The sequence below is a fragment of the Heliangelus exortis genome, chromosome 5 (genome assembly GCF_036169615.1).
Source record: "Heliangelus exortis chromosome 5, bHelExo1.hap1, whole genome shotgun sequence".
In the NCBI taxonomy this organism is placed as follows: Eukaryota; Metazoa; Chordata; class Aves; order Apodiformes; family Trochilidae; genus Heliangelus; species Heliangelus exortis.
This window is the reverse complement of record NC_092426.1, coordinates 41,125,442-41,146,250: the sequence shown is the minus strand read 5'-3', so window position 1 is coordinate 41,146,250 and position 20,809 is coordinate 41,125,442. Positions and strand designations below refer to the sequence as shown.

At 39.6% G+C, this 20,809-nt stretch overlaps 1 protein-coding gene and 1 long non-coding RNA gene across 3 annotated transcripts in view; one reads left to right on the top strand and one right to left on the bottom strand.

Moving 5' to 3' along the window:
• The window catches only part of LOC139796635 (uncharacterized), a 521,507-nt gene that overhangs the window by 89,598 nt on the left and 411,100 nt on the right, over positions 1-20,809 (bottom strand). The window lies entirely within an intron of this gene.
• EXT2 (exostosin glycosyltransferase 2) overlaps positions 1-20,809 on the top strand; it is a 71,530-nt gene that overhangs the window by 47,533 nt on the left and 3,188 nt on the right. Inside the window, exons 10-13 of the mRNA XM_071744962.1 lie at positions 7,297-7,463; positions 14,509-14,652; positions 15,143-15,271; positions 16,487-16,569. Of these exons, the coding sequence (XP_071601063.1) occupies positions 7,297-7,463; positions 14,509-14,652; positions 15,143-15,271; positions 16,487-16,569 (523 nt within the window). The remainder of the gene's footprint in view (positions 1-7,296; positions 7,464-14,508; positions 14,653-15,142; positions 15,272-16,486; positions 16,570-20,809) is intronic.

The following is a 20,809-nucleotide window of genomic DNA, read 5'->3' as shown; positions in this document are numbered from 1 at the left end:
TGCTTTCAAAATAATGAATTTGAATTTTTTTAAAATTTAGTGGTCATGCTTTGGGGTGTGAAATGAGGAAAGCAAAGGAGATGAAAAGCAAAAAGCATACCAGTGGTCATGCAGCTCAATCCTGAATCAAAGTTAAGAGGTGAAGCATTTACAGCAACTTTTCTCCCCTTTATTTTGGGGAGCATTAAGGAGAGACCCATTTTTTTATTTGTCAGTGCAAATCTAATTTTTGTAGACAGTTTCTCATCACAAACTCCTGCTAGACCACAGAGGTTTTCTAGGCCCCATATGGTTCAAAGCAGCAAAGTAGTTTGAAGGCTTGGAGATATGAAATAAGTGAATGAAATGAATTTTTGGGAGATTTTAGGTAGCTGAAAAGAAGTTCCCACATCACCAGAACATCTTGTGAAAATCCTACAGCTAGCCAAGTAATACAAGGCATGTGCCTTTTCCTAAAAGGTCCTGTTTCCAACACATGATACACCAAGTCTGGTGAAGTTTGCATGATATATTAAATCCTCTGAGTTATCATAAAATGGGGGCACATTCACAGCCCTTTTCCCCAGTGATTTAAACATGTAGATTTTGGAAGAAGATTTGGTTTCAAAAGCATGTTCATCACTCTACTGTGAACTCAGTGCTGTAAATCTGAATTAATTTGTTTAATTTTCAGTAGCTGAGGTGTGCTCTGCTGGCATTGGATAGCTGGAATTCTGCCGTGTCACAGCATTACCACTAAAATCCTGGGAAAATCTGGGCAATTAAAGCCTCCTTTTCTCATTTTGGAGTAAATCCTGTGGATACAGTAGCTATGAGGTTTTTTTTCTCTGCTGTACATAGGCAGCTGTCATTCTTATCTGGAGATGTAGTGATTTGGTGAAGAAGTGTTCAAAAAAAAAAAAAAAAGCTTTTTTTGGTGGTACAGAGCCTTGTGATTTCCTCTGTAGTGATAAATGAAATGTGTCATTAGGAGTCCTTGCTTTGTAAATTTATTTCCAGAGGCTTCAGCTGGTTTATGAAGTGGTTTTTAGAGTGAGAAGTGTTAAGTATAAATTGATAATAACTGGAATTTTTGTCATTACAAGTTGTTTGTTTTTTTTTTTCTTAAAGCAAAACTGCTTGGTGTTCTATTCAGTTCTATAACCACGGAATGTGGGTGGATTTAACCCAAACTGGATCCTTTCCCCATTTCCTTTGGGTCAGCCTGAGCTAGAGGAGAATCACAGCAAATAAAACATCAGAATGGTCTTTTTTTAAAAATCATTCTACTAACCTTGCATTTAGAAATTCTTGAAAACTTCAGTGTGTTACCACTAAGTCCAAGACTAGTTTTTTGGGCGTTTTTTTGTTTGGTTGGGGTTTTTTTGTTTTTTAAAGAAAAGGTTTTGCCTGTAGAGCTTCAAATTGTGGATTTTGAGAGCACAGTTGAAAGCATAGCCCTAAAATTTTGCCTTTACATTACCCTAAGCATTGCATTAAAGCAAATAACTATGTGTTTCTAGCATCCCTTGTCCCTTCAGTGCTCTTGTAACCATTGTAATCTCTTGGCCTATGGCTCGAGAGAGGTCAGTTTGATGAAATTAACTTGTTTTATCCCAGATCCATGCAGGGCATTCCACTTGGCTCTTCAGCCAGTCTCTAGGTCAGTCTGTCTATTAGTGATCCTAATCCTTGGACTTCAAAAGCTTCTGCTGTTTATAGCCTGTTAAAGCCAGGAAGTTTCTGATGGATTAGAGCAAGGAATGGGTTTGAAGTTGGTAATGTGCACCACTGTCACTGATAAAGTCTGCTTTATTACCCTACAGTAGTATCTGCACTTTTATGGCTATTTGCTTTTAATTGGTTATAGTGAAGCTGAGGCTCTGAACCCCCTGGAGCAGCCAGGGTGTGTTTCCTGGCCCTTGCCATCCAAGGGACATGTTTGGGTCCAGAAGCAAACGTGGGCTCTTGTAGTCAGCCCTTTGTGTTGTTTTGCCATGGGTGAGAAGCCTGGGTAAAGGACAGCTGAGTTATCTTAGGGATTTTGTGTGGTCTGAATTTAGGGCTCCTGAGGTGTAGCTAATGCAGTGCCACACAAAGGTGACCTGGGGATGCTCCTTTCCAACACCAGGAAAATACTGTAATTGCAAATGGCATTGTTATCAAGGCAAGATGTATTGGAAATAGAGGAAATCTGGCTCCCCAGCAAGGGAAAGTTTTGAAGTACTTGCATATTCTAAAATCAATGTTAGGTTTTGTTGTGATTTTTTTTTTTTTTTTTTTAATGAACTTATGCACTTGTGATAATGCATTTATGTAATGAAACTTAGCAAACTCAGGACTTCAGAGCAAAACAGAATAAAAATCATAGAATCATGGAATGGTTTGGGTTGGAAGGGACCTTAAATCTCCCCCAGTGCCAACCCCTGCATGGGCAGGGACACCTCCCACCAGCCCAGGTTGCTCCAAGCCCCATCCAACCTGACCTGAGACACTGCCAGGGATGGGGCAGCCACAGCTTCCCTGGGAAACCTGGGGCTCACCACCTTCAAAGAATTTTTTTCCTAATGTCTGAAACAAAACTCTTCTAATCTAAATATTGTACAAAATTTAACTGGCTGCTCCCCTCAACAAGTGCAGTGTTCTGTAGAAGAAAAATAATTTTTACTTGTCCCCAGCTTTTGGTCGAGTTGGAGTGCAAAGATGTCTTTGTTAGCACAACCTGACAATGAATTAATGGTGATGAGTGAGAAGGCTGAATTGTGCTCATTGCCATCAGTGCTGCTGAGCATCCCTGCTGAGCATCCCTCAGAGTAGGTAAGAGGCTGTAGCTGATCCTCTCCTGGACTCTGAAATGGTACCAGGTGTGAGGAATGTGCAGACTGCATGGAAAAAAATTTCCTTCCAAATCTAGGCCTGTCAAGGCAGATGCAGCTCTGCTATGACTAATTTTTTAATTTTTTTTTTAATTTTTCTTTTTTGTCTCAGTGGCTGATAAAGGAAACAGTTAAGTGGGCCACTGTTTAAATGAACACCTGAGTAGAAAGTTTTCAGCCCAGTAATGCACAAAAGGGTAAAGGTGAAGGAAAAGAGGCTGTGTTTCTGTAGGCTGGAAATCAGTAGCAATTTTTCCTATTATAAGTAGCAATTTTAGACTACTTTTCCTTCTGCCCTGGGAGTTTTGGAGGACAGGTCTCCTAACCTCAAATTACTTTGAGAGCTGCTTAGGCAAATTCTGATCTCATTGACTCAATGTTTCATTTAGAATCAGTGAAAAAAAACCTGGCACCTCCACCTATCCTGCATTTAGGTATTTATTTGGGGGTGAATCAACTCATCCCTTCAGAAGTACCTTTTTTCCTCCACTGAACAGGAAGGTAAGGCAAGGTGGTTATAAGACAAGCTGATTTTTAGTCACCTACCTGTTTGCTCTGAGTTCTCATTATTTTGCATCCTGGTATCTGAAGAGAGTGAAGGACACACAGGATCTCTCACAGGCCATTGAGAAATTGAAATTAGTGAGCAATAAAAAAAAAAAAAAAAGGACATTTCAATTATTTTCCTTGGACAGATAGTTCTTGTAGCTGGGTGACCAGGCACAGGTTCTGCCTGCTGGATGGGAATAACTACACAGTTTCCATGTCTATAAGGTTAATACAGCAATATTGTTTTCATAAAATGCTTTGAAACCTGTATTTTAAACTCTTAGGTAAGTAGCATTACTCCTGGCATCATTATTAGGGAGATGCTGAGGGGTTTAGTTGGAAAGTTGATGCCTACTTTGAAATCAAAGTAAAATATAAATATGCTAAAATATAAATAATAAAGGAAAGTGCTTTCTATAGGTTTGATTTAATCTGAGTACCTTTAGGATGTTCACAAAGATGTATCCTGGCTATGCAGCCAGGAGCTTAACTGGTTATTCCCATTTTCCAGCTTTAGAAACTGGGGTAGGCAGAGGTCAAGACTTCACCATCTCTCAGTAATTTAGGTTTAGGACTTGATTCAAGAAGTTTCTGTGTTTTGGTCTTTATTTTTATTACCTTCCTCTGTTTTTTATTTGAGATATCTTGAACACTGGTGGGTAAAAAAGGGGTGGAAGGGGTGTGCTGTGTAATTGGGGTCTTTGCTGGGTCTGTGCACCAAGTCAGAGCAGTTTGCTTTGGCTGAGACTGGAAACCCAGGGTCTCATCTTTTGGTTTTGGCTTGAAAATACAGCAGTGGCTTGAGGAGAAAAATCCAACCACACCAGACAAAGCTTGGAGCAACACAGATGTTGAAGTTTTCAGGGTCCCTATGACAGCAAAGTGTTGGAGCTGATATGTGAAGTAGCAGAGATGACAATTCTAATCTCAACCCTTGAAATTTCATGGAATCATCTTGCAGGTGTGAGGTGCTCTCTGAATTTAGGGGATGTCACCTTTGCTAGGTGTTTTTACACAATTTCTCAGCCATCTAGGGTAGGCAGGAAGCCTGTCAGCCCAGCAGCAATGCCAACAGACCTGTGTTTAAGGTTATAATATTAATAAAAATATTAAAAGCTTTGAAATATAGGGGAAAAAAAGGATGTATTTTTTTCTCACTTTCTATCCATTAAAATAAACATTGTGGTCCATGTGTCTGCTGCTGGGAATATTTGCACAGACAAGATGGCTTTTTATTTTCTCTGTCAGCCAAATTTTTGCCCTTTCATTGGTGTTTTTCTAAACTGGTAGTGCTGAAATTCAAGCAAATAGTCTGTGACAGAAATCCCCACTAAGGTTTCATCATGTTTGTTTTAGACAATTGCAGAAACCATTTTTTCCTCCCACATAAATGGTATGAAAATGTATAAATGCATTACTGCCTGTAAATACACAAGGGACTACAAATCCTGTGGGAGCTCAGTTCCTTTTTAGGTTCTGTTTTAGCAAAAAAAAAATGCATTTTAAAGAGTGTGTGCTTTCTCTGTACCTGCATTGGTCGTGCTTCCAACTTGCTGATACTCCTGGAATAAGGTATGGATTATAATGCTTATAGGAATTACTCCAATAATAATTTCTGATGCTGTCTATGGACAATATTGGTGTAAAACACTGGGGAAAAGGAGCCTGAGTATCCTATGAATTGCTGTATCTAAAGAAAGTGTTAACTAGAATAATAAAATCCTCAGTAGCAGGATTTTTTTGCATGCTTAGCACTAGTAGGAATGTTTTTTTAATGTCTCTTTAGGTTGTAAATTAATTTGGCTTCTTGACAATGGACTTGAGGCATTTTCCTCTAGCTAGGGAACCAGTTCATGATGGGTTTAGTCTCTTGTGAATCATCTTAAACGTTCTGCAGTGTTATTTCCCAAGGAAGTCTAGAGATTTAACTTAACAAACTCAGTGTAACAGAACTGGGCTCTAAATAATGTATAATAAATAAGTATAAATATAATAATATATATGTTATATATAATAATACATACAAGAATATGTATTATATAAAAATAAATATATTTATATATAATATATAATGTATATTATATATATAATATATAAAATAACTATAAATAATAAAGAAATAATAAACCAATGTTCTATTTTGTTGTATATAAGAGGAATTCTGTGCATTGCTGTAGACAAATGTAAGTAGAAAGCACCCATTTTAAGCAGCCAGTTCTAAGTTGAAACAGTTGAGGTGTCTGAACAAACTTTTTCAGCCATTATTGAAGGAATTCTGGCAAGAAAGAGATGTAACTTGCTGGGTATTGTTTCTGACAGATTTTTGACACTTCAGATTCCAGGCAAATCCTGCCATTCAATCTTTGAGACCAAAAAAGTACTTTTTAGGCTGCCAGCATCAATTTCAATTAGCTGGATTCATACAGACTAATTATTACAGTCCAATTAGAAGGAGCATCATGGAAATAATTTTATAGAAGATCAGGTGGGAGAGCTGACTGCAGCTTGTGGGATTCTCTACAAGTTTTGGTCCATCCAGAGGATGTCTACAGATGCTTTCAGCCATTCTTATACTGATGTTCTTCTACCTTGAACAACTTCTGGGAAGCATTTTCCCTTTCCAGTTCCAAATGGGCAGTGGGAAGTCTGAGCTTAATATGGATTAATACTCAGGTGCCAAGTTAGCATCAGTCAGGAGATACCCCCAGCATGAGATATTCCTAGATGTTGTTACTGGGGGAGTAAAGCAGGAAACGTATAGTTCTATGAGCATCTTTGAGTCATTATTTTAGCCAATAATTGGACCTTTTTTTTAATTTTAATTTGTGATATGGCTCTTCATGCTGACAAACATTCAGTTCTCCCCATCAAGAGTGTACTCTGTGTTTCCAGCTCTTCATTACTCTTACCTCCTGCTCCCAGTTGCAGGGTCTGTAAGAAACCATTTGCATTTAATTTATAGTGATAAATTTCTCTGTTTCTGTGCTGGTTTTCAACTTGCTACTACTTGGAATGGGTGTCTCAAGGTGAGCTCTGTACAGAGCTGTGTGGATCCTCAGTTTCCTGAGGCTGAATGTTAAAACTGGGAATGGATGTTGAATAATTTGAGCAAGTAATTTCCTGTATAAATACAGTTCTGGCTGCTGACTAGAAAAATAATTCATCTGCTGCTAAAGCACCCCTTCAGCTGCTCTTAACTTGCCAGCAAGGACACAGAGAATGGTGCTGTTAACAACATGATGGTGACACTTGGGTGCTACATTTATACACCTAAGAGGGTATGGAAATTTAATCTCATTGCAGAGTAAATTGGATCTGGTTGTAAATCTGTGTGGTTAAAGCATCTTTGACCTGGGAGTTTTCATGATTATGTCCCCCAGTGATCTCTTCCACTTGTGAGGATGCTGTAGTGCTCAGCTGGAATCCTTTGCAGTTATCTAGCTTTTTTTTTTGTTGTTGTCACTGAGGATTTGGAAGATGAAATTCCTCTTACACAGAATCTAATCCTTACCTGTCAATAATGATTAATATTTTGTGTGTATTTAGATTTTTAATTGATATACTAAACTATATTTTTCTCAGAATTCGATAAAACTAACATTTCTTCTCAAATTCTTTATGACTCAATCAGTGCTTCAAATTTGTTTAAATAGTAGCAGTTGAATAAAATACCTCCTCTTGCTGTGTGTCCTAAATCAGTACATAATATTGCTGACTTTTTAGAGCTAAGCCTGGTGTAACTTGGTCGTTAAGAAGCTTTTTTTATTTTTCCAGGCGTGCAGAAAAAAAAAAGCAAAGCACATCAAGAGAAGCTAAGACAGATGTGCAGACTTATTAGGAAGTGAAGTATAATATTGACTAATTGAAGACAATTTCTTTTTCTCCTCTCTAGATTCTCTCTGGCCCAAGATTCGTGTCCCCCTGAAGGTTGTCAGGACTGCAGAAAACAAGCTCAGCAACCGCTTCTTCCCCTATGATGAGATTGAGACAGAAGCTGTCTTGGCTATTGATGATGATATCATTATGCTGACCTCAGATGAACTCCAGTTTGGTTATGAGGTAAGAGAACTGGATTTGGCTGTTCTTTCCAAAATTGCATGGATATAACATATTAAGGAATCACGGCAGGGTCTGCTGGTTCAGGTTGGCGTAGCTCTTTAGTTCTGGCTGGAATATTTTCCCAGTCTTGATTGAAAATACTGCCAGCTAAAATACTGCCAGCTAGAAGAAAAATGTTGGTCACTAGCACAGAAATTTCAAGAGACTCCAGAAAATGGTGTGTTATTTGTGGAATGGAAGCAATCTGTAGTCTGGGAGCTGCGTCCTTCGGAAAAGTTTCGTTTTTTAGGCAAATTAGAAGTGCTATCCAAGTGCCTTGGTAGACAAATGAGGTTTCAGAAATGAAATGTTTTGGGAGTAGAGGAGGCTTCTTGAGGACGTGCCAAAGTAAGGTGGAGTGCAATGGAAAAGAGGAACTGTGGAATGCCAGCTGGGAGATGCAAGTGTCACATGCCTGGCATGGCCAAGATGCAGCAGCTGCTCTGAGGCTATCAAGAAAAAGAAAGCTTGTCCAAATCAGTTTGCCAGTACAAAGAGCTTAAAGTCTTCATGTGCCTTGGATTTTCTTAAAAAATTCACTTCCAGCAGCACTGCTGCCTTCCTTTCAAAACTTAGGTTTGTATGAGTTAATTTTTGTCTTCCAGTTGTATCAGACAGAGCCCAGAATCTGACACGACCCATTGTGGGTGTGTATTGAAGACAAACATGCTGTATTGCTAATTAAATTGGAAACATTAGAAAATGGAATTACCATATTTTTAAAATGGAATCGTTTAGTCACACCTGTGGAGCAGAGAAGCTGGAAAAGTGAGAGCAAAACAACACCTGGCTTCGTACATGAGAGCCAGAACATGAAACTATTACCTAAGTTGAGTGAAAATAATGAAAACCAGTTTTCTAAAGGGTAGGAAGCAAACTAAATGTGATAGGTGTGTCTTTTTTTTTAGCAGTTCAAGTGTAGTTGGTAACACAAGAAGATATTTTTTGAGATGTTGGAAGTATTTCTTTCATGTGATAAATTATGGCTCTTTTCCCTCTCTCCAGTGAAAGAGACTGTTAGCAAATAACAAGCTTTTGGACTCAAAAAATGACCTGTGGTAATGTAGGTGATGCTGATACAACAACAAAGATGTTAAGTAGTGGAGAGGGAGGTTTAATTTCTCATCTGTGTCTCCAGAAAGGAAACATTTCCCTTGCCAGGTTAATAGTAACAGGTTAAGACATGAAATATGAAAGATGGAATGGAGATAACTGAAAGAAGGGTTGGTTTGGGATTTTTGGGGGGGCCATATATATATATATATATATATATATATATATATACTTACAGATATCTGCTTACAAATATCTGTATCTATATATCTATATATCTATATCTAGATATATCTAGATATATCTATATAGATATATACAGATATCTGTATCTATATATCTATAGATATATAGATATAGATATATAGATATATATAGATATATAGATATATATAGATATATATAGATCATATAGATATATAGATATAGATATATCTATATATATAGATATATAGATACAGATGGATATAGACATGGATATAGATATGGATATGGATATAGATATAGATATAGATACCTGTTGTCTGTTGTCTACATGATGTTTGCTGGCAGCTCTGCAAGCTGCCTTAACTTTTGTCTGTGTTGGGGCAATTTTTGGGGGTGAAGTGCTGAGATAAAAAATGGTCAAACAGTAACCTGTGTGATGTGTAAATCCTGGCTCCATCTGCAGTTTGATTTTCATCAAGCTGTCCCAAAGCAAATGAAAAGAAGTTTTTCTAAAAAGCTAAGGGACTTGTGTGAGTAGTTCCCAATGAATCTCTGCTGCTGGCAAAGCAGGCTTGGAGGACTTGAGGGACTGGAGCACAAGTCCTATGAGGAGTGGCTGAGGGAGCTGGGTTTTTTATGGAGAATAAACATCCCCTAAAGATTCTGTGCTGAGCCCCTGTGCCAGGTTTCCCAGGGAAGCTGTGGCTGCCCCATCCCTGGCAGTGTCTCAGGTCAGGTTGGATGGGGCTTGGAGCAACCTGGGCTGGTGGGAGGTGTCCCTGCCCATGCAGGGGTTGGCACTGGGGGGGCTTTAAGGGCCCTTCCAACCCCAACCAGTCTGATCTCCCAGTCCAGTTGTTGGGCTGCACTGGTTTTCTGGGGACCACATGCATTGGTTGCAGGGACTCCTGGAGTAGCAATCCTCGTTTTCAGTGTTTGAATGGAACTCTTTGGGCACGAGACTGAAAGACTTGAGACTGGCAGACTAAAAAATACTGCTCCTGCAGTTTTTTGTGTTTTATTATAAGCCCTATTCCTTTTGATTCCAGGAACTGAGCTTACTGTACAGCCACATTGATGGAAAATTAAAATACCTGTTTGGGCAGATAGTTGAAACTAACCTGTGGTTTGAATCCTTACATTTTGAGATCCTTTTTTTTTTTTTTTTCCTGTTGTAAAGTAAGTGAACAGAAATGTCTTTGAGTACAGAAGCACAGTGGATTATTTTATAAACACACGATTTACATGGAATACAGAGTAAGAGGAGGTGATGTAGTTCCTACTCTCTGGCACAGAAATCAGGGGCTGAAGATTGATCTTTCCTGTTCCTGAGTGTCTGTGACTTGCCTGACAGCCCTGAACTGGCTCCCAGATGTTTAAATTGTCCTCAGCCCCTGATTATTTATCTGTTTATGTGTCTTACCAGCAAAGGATCTCTCAAGCTCTTGACTCATTTGCAGGGGAATCCAGAGGGAACAGTAGCAGCACATAATGTTACGAATAAGTTGTATTTTTTTTTTTTAAACTATGTCTGCTTCTGCTTTGGTCAAAGGAAGGGCTGGAAACGTGACATTCAGTCATTTTCTTTTCTCCTCCTGACATCCTTGAGACTTTACATTTAAACATGTGGCCCAAACCCCCTCTGTCACAGACTTGTCTGAATGTATAAAGCAAGCCCAGAAAAAACCAGAAAACTTTGATCTCTGTACACTTTCAGCCATAAAAAATTATAGCAACACTCAAAGTGTCAGACATTTTTTTACTTGTTAAAAGTGAACTATTAGGGGACAGTGATTTATGGCATTGTGTAAATCTATTAGGGCAAGGAGAAAAATAGTCCCTGTGTTCTGCTGTGTTAAGGTTGCAGAAGAATCCTTGTGACATTCTTTGAAAGAACTTTTTCTGCTGGGTTACAGGGTGGTATCACAGCTGGGACTTAGAGCAATGGAAAAACAAGGTAGGGCTAAACAGCTTTTTCCCTTTTTCCTGATTTTTGGTGCTTATGAAAGGAGGATGAAAGAGACCCAAGAAGAGAGGAGCAAGGATTCAGCTTATCATAATCTTAAAAAAAGGGAAAACAGAAGCACTGGCTGCTCCTGAAAGCTGCAGTGTTCCCGTCTCTGCTGGCCTTGGGACAGATGGCTCAGCATTTCTGCCAGCCCAAAAAGCAAGGGCAACAATTTCCAAACATGAGGTTCAGGAAGCTTTTTTTTTTTTTTAATTTAGGGATTTAGGCAGCTCTTTGTCAAAATAAATTTGATTATTGCTCTGGAGTACAGGTTTCTCGTTCACAGAAAATATTATAGTGGTGCATTGCAAAGCTGTGTATTTTCTGTTGGAAGCTTTTTGCCTACTGCCTGTAGATCTTATTCTGTCACAGAGGGGCTTTTCCAGTGTTTCATGGCTCTGGCATTTAAAAAAAAAATTAAAAAAAAACAAAACAAAACAAAAAAAAAAACCCCAAACAAACAAACAAACAAACAAAAAACCAAAAAAACCCAAAAACAAAAACAAAAAACCAAACTCAGAATTATCTGTTTCACTAGGCTAAAATCATTGTTAAGTTTGAATGCCTTCCTTAGAAGAATTCTCCTATGCCCATTTTGACTCTTAAAAATGTATTTTTCAGCTTTCTGTTACTCTTTGAGGGCCAGGGAGGAATAAAGAATGGATGGAGCTGAGTGGAGAGAAGGAATAGTGATTGATCTGGTTTTCTTTCATTTGTAGTGGATATGCAGTGATTCATTCTTATTATTTCCTGTTTATTAGATTTAAAACTTTTCTAGTTGCCATTTGCCAGTTCCTGAAGTTTCATGTGGCTCAATAAATGTAATGCATGAATGTTGGAGTATATTCTGGAAAAAAACCCAACCCTGCTTCTCTGGAGGATTAGCTGTGGCAGCTGTTGTGATGGCCCAGAGGACCAGCACAGAATAGTTGGGGCAGGGAGAGGTGAGACTGGGGGGTGTTTTAGCTGGGATGTTCCTGTCACTTGGGGAACTTGACTTGAAACCAAAATTAGTCTCATTTTCTTTTGGTGATTTTACAGGATTTTAAGGAAAAACTACCAAGTCTGAACTTCTGTTTGACTTTTCCTCTAGGAAATGCTTTGTCCAAAAAGATTTCTCATCAGGGCTGTCTAGAAGTCATTGGAATAGTGTTGATCAGGAAGGAGTCTACCTCCTCTTCACTTGGCAATGTGTTTTTCCTTGGATGTGTCCCTTATCACTATTAAATCATGCTATCCTTCTCTGCTCTGAGAAAGCTAATAAGATCACTGCCTCAAATGGAATGTACTCCTAACAGGCTAATGAATTATAGGCACCCATCAGAGAAGGAAATAGACAGTAGTACAGACCAGAGAGTAGTGTAAGAATCATTACAACTATTTTTATGCTGAAAACTTCCTCAGAAGCAGTAGCTGTATATATGAATTTTGGCACAAAACATATGTATGGGTTTGGGCAACGAGCTGGATGCAGCTATTTGGAGCCTTTCCAGGAATTACAATTGAAGGAGCTAGTGATGAAGAGCATTAAAAGCCCAAGATTTCCCATTGCCTTTGGTACTTTTAAAAGGAATCTTTGTTTAAAGCAACTTAAGTTATTTTTCAGATGCATCAAGCTGCCAGTTTGCCAGAGTCAGGGTAGGGCTGAACTTTACAGAGGCACAAAGAAATCTGTATGAGGAACCTGCTTTAGAGTTGGCTTTTATTTTTATGTCACTTGGACTCTTCCAGATGATACTGAGGGCAAAAACTAGAAGGGGAATGAATCTCTGGTTCTGTGTTTGTCAAGGCTCTGAAGTCTCTTGGGAAGCAGTAGCTGAGTTTAATCTTTCTTTCAGCTGCCTTTAATATCCGTGCCATTCCCTCTACAGGAATTCTTAGCCCAGGATGGGGAGAGCTGGAGTGGCCTGGCAAATCCTCAGGAGCTCATGTGGTGGTGCCTTCCAGCAGCTGGGAGATGGGAATTCTAACAGTCAGGCTGAAAAAAAAAATCTATTAAGATTAAATAATTAAAATTTCGACTTCTGCAGAACAGTAAGAAATACAGTTTTGGAAGAGGGAGTGGCCATACCTTTGTTTTTTAGTTCTTTGTATTAATAAAGATGTTTTTAATATGATGTCAAAATAGGTGTCTCAAACCCTTCCTGGTTTGCCTGCCAAAAATCTGTGGTTTGTTTTTTTTTTAAATTACCTTATGGCACCAACTTGTGACAGCATCCTACCCATTCTCTTCAGTTTCAAATGATTTCTCCTTTCAAGAACCCTCTGTTAGACATTGCCCTGTTTAAATACTGTCTCATTACTTGTGCCCTAGAACTGCCTAGAAAGATTGATCTCTGGATAAAATACAGGTCAGGGAGTCAGAATTCTGGTTCCCATTCTTATTTCTTCCATGATTTTTGGCAGGTTTCCTCATCTCTACGTTTGAAATAACTGCTCTCATCAAGGGACTCTGGGGCTATATTAACTGACAGCAATAAAGTGTGCTGAGATGTGCAGATGAAAAGCAGTGCAGAGTCACAGAACTGTGGATACAGCAGCAGCAACTTCGAAGTTGATGCTTTTATCATGTTTACTTTGACAAAATATTGGCAGGGGGTCTATGACAGGGGAGCCTCCCAACCAAAACACACAAAAGGGGCCCAAAGTCAGCTGCTGATGAGGTGAGGTTTGTAGGATGGTGGCCTTCAAGATCACATTTCTTTCCTGTAAATTCAACTGGAGGGTTCCCTTCCCCTTCATACAAAGAAAAGAGATTTTTTTCTAGTTTGGGATCTGTGACACATTTTGCTGTTGATTTTGCACACAATGAAATTTGTGTGTGTGTTTATTTGTGCACTACCAACCTAAACCAGAAACTCTTGTGACCTAACCCCATGTGTCAGAGAGCCAAGACTTCTAATCTTCCAAAAAAACTCATAGCTGTTTGGATTAATGGATAATTTTTGAGTCATTTGTCTGCAAATGATGCAGATAAACACTGATTTTATTATTGATCAGAAAGATACACTGTGTATTTAGCAAACAACCTTCAGACCCTTCTAAATAATTATAATCTTTTCTCTTTTTTTTTTTTTTTTCCCCTAAAGCAAAAATTGCCCATTATTTAATGTGGCCAGCAGCGTGGAGAACAGGGGTTGTGTTAATGATGCCCTTCTTGTTCTTGTCTACTGTGTTTGATCCTGTAGTCAGCTAGAAAATAATGTATGGAGTGACAAGGATGGTATCTTGATTGTATCCAGCTGTCTGGAACAAGTCAAAGGCAAAGAGCCCTTCCATGTAGCTGTAGATCCCTCCAAGCACCCACTAAAGAATACCAGAAATATTAAAATGTAAGCCTGTTTTAAGGCTGTTCATGTCAAAGGAAGCAGGTTGGCTTGATCCAAAGCCAGCTGTGCAAGCAGTTAGGTTGTAGCCTTATCTCCTGAAGTTAACATCAAAAAGTTCCATTTTAATCATGCTTGGGTTGAGTTCCTGTCAAAATCTTTTTGGGGAGGAGTGGCTTCTATTTCTCTACAACAACCAAGCTGTAGTTTTGTAGTTTTTTTAGGGGCTTTTTGCTCTGGGGCCACAGCATCCCTGAGCTGTGGGGTCCTTCCAAAGCAAGCTGAGGGTTTTTCAGGCATCATCCAGGAATTGGGGCTTAAAAGAGCTGAAAGTGCTCTTTGTAACTTGATTTGCCAGGCCAGGTGTGTTGCATCCCCACCTCTGTGTCCCCTTTTGTTTTTTCCTCTCCAGGTTTGGCGTGAGTTCCCTGACAGGCTGGTGGGTTACCCAGGTCGCCTGCATCTTTGGGACCATGAGATGAACAAATGGAAATATGAATCAGAATGGACCAATGAAGTCTCAATGGTGCTCACCGGGGCAGCCTTTTACCACAAGGTAGCACACAACTTGTAGGACACTAATGGGCATCATCAGCCTCTGTTCAAGAGCTCTCTGTGTGTGTCTGGCATTGTTCTTGGAGTGTTTTGTGATGCTGTGGATATGCAATAAGCCCCTTTTCTTTGGCTCTGAAAGGAGCTGCTTTGTCTCTGTTATAAAATAAAGCAGTTACCTTCATGAGCTTACAGAAGAGCTCTTCCCAGTTTGCACCATCTCTAACTACGCAGCAGATTTTGCAGTGGAGGTAGCTTTGTAGCTACCAATTGAAGAAAACTGATCATAAAGAAACTTGTGTGCTGGTCAGGAAAGAAGTAATTATGTAATTAAAGCACCAAACAATTATTTTTTATCCCCTAATGTAGTCCTTGGCTGAAGGTCATATCACAGTTTGCCTGTAATCCATCTGCTGTTCAGTGACTGAAGTATTCAGTCTGATAGTTGCTGCGTGTGTATTTCAAGTTCTCTTCTCTCTCCCTCTGTCCTGCAGTATTTCAACTATCTTTACACCTACAAAATGCCTGGAGACATCAAGAACTGGGTGGATGCACATATGAATTGTGAAGACATTGCCATGAATTTTCTAGTGGCAAACGTCACTGGCAAATCAGTCATTAAGGTTGGACTTTTCTGCAGTTTCACTTCCCTGAGGTTAAAAACATGATGTGCATGCTCATGTACATTTATTTAGTAGGCTTTAATATATTCATGTTCCTTTTTCTCTCACTTACCCCTGGCATGGTGTCTTGTTCTCCTTCCATAGTAGAACAACCCTTCTAGTAAAACTTTTATGCGAACTAAGAACAGAAAATTGTTTCTTACCACTTGTTTCTGGTGGTTATTTTAGCTATCTGCATGAGGTATGAAAAAGTAATTTACTAACAGATATATGTGGGTGAATATATGTGCCCACATACCTATATTTTAACTATTTGAGCTCACTGGAGGAAAGAAATTGCCAACTGTTCACAGCTCCCTCTGTCACGGCCGGGCAACAGCTGATTTATAGGAATGTTAATTGCAAGAATGTTAATTGCAAGATCAGCTTTAGATGAACTTTTTTAGCCTTGAATTCATTTCCTGACATGTTTCGACACGTTTTCAGGTCTGGACATTCACTCTGTACATTCATTTCAGAGTGTGTCAACTTGGAATGAGATTTAGAGGCCAACAGGCGTTCCTTCAATTAGCAGGGTTCCTTTTCCCTGCCTGTCCATCATCATTTACTGGGTCTGGTGGCTGCGTTTCCTAGAAAAGTCTTTAGAAGATAAAGTGGGTGTTTTTGCTGAAAAAGGTTTTTTTGAGCTGGATGAGGGCATAGCAGAGTCATTTGGCACCTCTCTGCGATTCAGAGAGCCTTGCAGGCTTTGCCAGGCAGCTCTTAACTGGAGTGAGCAAAAGAGGGTTGGGATTAACGTTGGGGTGAAGTATGGGAAGCTATATTTCATCACTGTTATGGCTGCAAGAACAAATGGTGTTTATACAGGGACCTTGGCAGTGAGAAAACAGTCATTAAACAGGAATTAAGGAGCTTGTCATCGCCACTTCTTTGCAGCTACAGAAGGAAAAAACCCCTCCAAGCCGCTTTTATTGGGCCCCTGTGAATTTGGAAGTCAGCTGGGCCAGATGGAGCTGAATGGAGAGGCTTTTTTTTTTTTTTAATTATTTTTATTTTTTTTTAAAAAAAAAACCAAAACAACCCCCCCCCCTCTTTGGGTGAGCTCAGCTTACACTGCTGGTGTGTTCAGGGGGTTTGCGTGGTGCTCCCTGGGCAAGGAGATTGATGATGTCCCTTCTGGGGGTGTCTGAGCAGATCTGGTGTCACTTTCTGCAGGTGACCCCAAGGAAGAAGTTCAAGTGCCCAGAATGCACAGCAATTGATGGGTTATCACTGGACCAGACACACATGGTGGAGAGGTGAGTGACCACCCTTTATTTCTCTCATTGTCCTATTCCCATCCCTGGAGTCTCACCCTCTGCTTCACTGAATTAGGATCAAAAAATGCTCGGTGTGTTTCTGTAAATTACTAAATTTGAAGGAATATCACAGCATAAGTCATTCCTGCAACGGGTGATGTGACACTGAAAAGTGGACTACTGCAAGGAAGGACTTGAGAAGGGCAAAAGATCAGCTGTAAAGCATGTAGGACACACACAAAATTCAGGTTGTTGGCAGTGCTTTCAGTAATACCACATTGCTTTTTTACCATGGAACATCAATTGCAACGAATGTAAGTTTTATTTTTTTAAAAAACAGACAGTTGCTAGCTTACCCAAGAAAAACAAGGATATAAATTATTAGTAATGTTGTTTTAATTTACGTTTGGACTTTGGATTGCCTCCAAAGATCGTGTAGCACGTTGCATCCTCTGCCTGCACAATGGTATGTCACATTTTTTTTAACAAGGACAGCATTATTATCATTTTTCTCAGAATTTAGTCATGAAATGAAGTATGTATGTGGAAAGGCAGTGAATGTCTAGGGTGAAATACTGGTCTAGGGTGAAATACTGAGAGTTAAGTTAAAGAGTTGCATTCCTTGCTTCCCATAAAATGGCTTCCCAGCCTTGAGGAAGACAGGAAACTTCTTGCTGCATTGGCTTCTGAATATATCACATAAGGGAATTTTTATTCTCTTTTACACAACTGTTCTTGTTTCAAACACCCTTGCTTGAAAAGGCTTTATCATAATAAATGTACATACCTGAGATTTAGGGCTGATAAAGGCATTTCAGCTTAGGCTTGCTGGGCTGTGGCATCTCTCTTTTCAGGGCAAAACAATTTGGAGCCATAGGATTTATAGGGTAGGTAAGCAAGGGTTGCTGTAGTGCTGAAAGAGAATTCCAGAAGAGGTGATAAAATTAAAAAAATTTAAAAATCTGACCTGCATTTCAAATTGGTCCTTTCAGATTTGGGCTGAGAGATGTAATGTGGTTACCTCCCCAGTTCCCATGGTTATCATCCTAACAGTGAGCTTTTTTTGGTGTCCTTTCCTGGAGTTCTCAGCAAATTGAAAGTGCTGTGTCCACTTGCTGGCCTTAAGCAAATTAAATTATATTTATGTATTTTCATACACACAATGAACTCATGCAGAAGTGGTCAGTAGGTTGGGGACTGACTTACAAGGAGGTTCCATAGGTGTGTCTGATGTGTAAACAGAGGTTACACAATGCACAGAAACAGAAATATATTTTGGCTGAGTAACCAAGCATCATGCCAGGCACTGAAGAGCTTAACAGCCAAAGTTAGAGACAAAGAATTAGACTGGATGCATAAGGGTGGGTGAAAAACAGAGGAGTAGGCAAGCTAGAAGTAAAACATCCCTTGTGAAGATGGTAAAAATTACTCTGCAGAAAACTTCAGAAAGAGGCTGGAAGTTTTGCTGATCTTAAAAGTTTAGCTGAAGTTAAGCACAAGAGGTTGCTAAGTGTCCAGCAAGTGTGATCTGGCTTATAGGATGGACTAGGTGGAACCAGTTGATCTTTCCTGTGATCATACTGGGAGCATTACAACAGCACACAGGGATTTTGGTCATGATCTAGATTCTCATTAAGGCAAAGACTATAAAAAGAAAAGATGGAAAAAGTATTTTTTGCTCCAGAGTGCTTTATGAGGCAGGGTGAATGTCATGTTTCCATGTCTATGGCAATTCTTGTATCCTCAGAGTTAAAATACCATTGACAGCTTATTGCAAACATGTTTAAATTCATGCTTTGCTTTTACCTGAGGAGATAAACTGAGCTGTGGGAAATCTCCGTGCTTTTATTTCTTTGGCCAAAGGACTAGAGTCTGGGTAGAGGAGAAAATCTGAGGGGAAATAGAGTTAGGATGTGTCCAGGCTTCATTTAAAGATCATTAATACCATACTGAAACTGCATCCTACATCTAACACCTTGTGTTGTTACTGTCTGCCTTCAATCCAAGGGAGTTGTTTGAAATTCTGAAGGGGTTTCTTGTTTTTAAATACCTGAGGTAGCAATTTAAGTGTATAATAAATTATAGCAGCTTCTAAATTTTGTAACTTAGCAGTGACTTATAGCTCATCCATATATTTATCTAGGCACACATATAACAGCTGTTTTCAGGGCCAGGAGAGAAGGAAAAACTTCATGCATCAGGGATTCCTCATTGTATTATAAATTAATCACTTGGTACAGATAACTTTGTTGGGTACCAAGAACAATACCTGGGGTATCCTGGTTTTTTATCCTGTTTTTTTATCCTGGCTCCTTGGTTTTTAGCATTCAGAAATAGCACTCAGGTAGTCTGAGCTAATAATTTGCCCGGATATCCAGGGATAAACTTACTGTTTGTGAAAGAAACAGTTTATATCAGGGTTGTCATGGGCAGGAACAACAATTAGGGTTGGGTTTCTAGTTCAGAAATAGCACAGAGATGCCCAGCAACTGCCTAATTATTGTTTTGTGGATGCAAAAAGTTTGGGAAGTCAGTTGTGGAGGCCTGTCCAGGAGCAACATGTAACTTAACCAGTTCTGGTGACCCTTTTGGCACTCAGCATAGACAAAGGAAAGATGTTAGAGTTTAATTCTGTCTCTTATTGAAAGATTTAATTGGGTTTTCTGGGGTTTTTTTTACCAATCCTGAAGGATATTTACAGCAAATCTTGGGAAAGCCACCACTGCTGTTCTTTCCACTGTGTAATTGCTCTGAGATAAATGAAATCCTTCAGTCCTCAGGGTTATCAAACTCCATCACTGAAATACATCAACTAAAGAAAGCTTTGAACCAGGAATCTCCTTCTTGCCCTAGCTTAGCCTTTTCATCAGGTGACAAAAGAAGCTGTAGAAAGGTCTCATAATCCCTGTATTTACACATGGTGCTTAAGTGCAACAAGTTTTCTGCCTTTAGCATATTTGCATCTGGCTCTCAGAAATGGAGAGCTGGATAAAATGCAGCCAAAAGAGCAAGTGCCAGTGCAGTAAATACAAAAAAGGGGCTGAGCTGCTTCTACAGCAGCATTAACAGCAGTGTCTTAAAAAAGCCATACAGGTATTTGTTAAACAGAGTCAGAATAAGAAGCCATTCCCTTAAGAAGCAAACCAACCACTTCAAGTTGGCCAAAGGCCTCAGGTGCAGCATTACCCTGCCAAAAAATATTTGGTTTATAAGGGAGAGGAAGCTGATTAAGAGAGCCCTTAACAGGCACAGTGTTCACCCAGTCTGCCAGGGACAACAGGGCTCTCAGTTTCTGCATTCACTCAATCTTAATTCCTCCCTGAGCACAACTGCATGTTGTTGGCAGAGCAAGGGAAAAAAAAAATAATTCTTGGGAGCAGTCATGACTCTTTCAGGCTGATTTTTGTAAAACTACCAACACAGCCAAGAAAAACACCTTTGCTCCATATTAAAATGACATTCTTTTGGCTACCCAGCTTCGGATGTTTAATGATCTTGGTACCCTTTTGGGTTTACGTCGTCCAAAAGTGGCAATGGCTTTGGAATTCCAGTGCTCTAGTCCAGTGAAATTTTAGTAAAGAAGTGATGTTCCTTGACACACATTTTGCTATTTGTGTATGACGTTTCATCTAAAAAGCCTGTTTCTCATCTCTGAACTTTATCTTTCCTGGGGACTAACTTTTTTTAAGCCAGCCAGAGGGATTGGAACAAACCCATTTTTCCATTTTCCGATGGTTTTCACTTCTGGAACAACAAAGTGGTTTCTTGAGATACCCCTGGTCTTGCCACCCAGATATATTTGGCTCTGGAAGGATTCTGCCTTTACATTTTCTCATCAGACCTCATCTTTGATCTGGTACTGTAACCCAAGGGGGGGAAGAGGTCAGTTTTGTCTCCACTATCCGACTGTTGTTTTTTTTTTTTCTTTTGCTCTGAGGGTGCCGCTCCCTTCCAGTTGTGACAGTGGGTGATCTGATGTGGACTCCTGCCTACCAGGCTGAGATAACTAATTCATTTCACACCAGCCACCAAGCAGCTGTTACATTACAATGTCTTTCAGTCATTACTGGATTTTCAACCAGTAGACCAGAGGTATTCTTGTATTCCAGAACGAACCCAGTGAGGGCCAGCAGCTGTGCAAACTTCTCACAGGAACATCTTCCAGTGCCTCCACCTCCTGGCCTCTGAAGTTTGTGCTTTTCCTGCCGTGAGGCTTCTTTAATACGCACAACTTGGATTG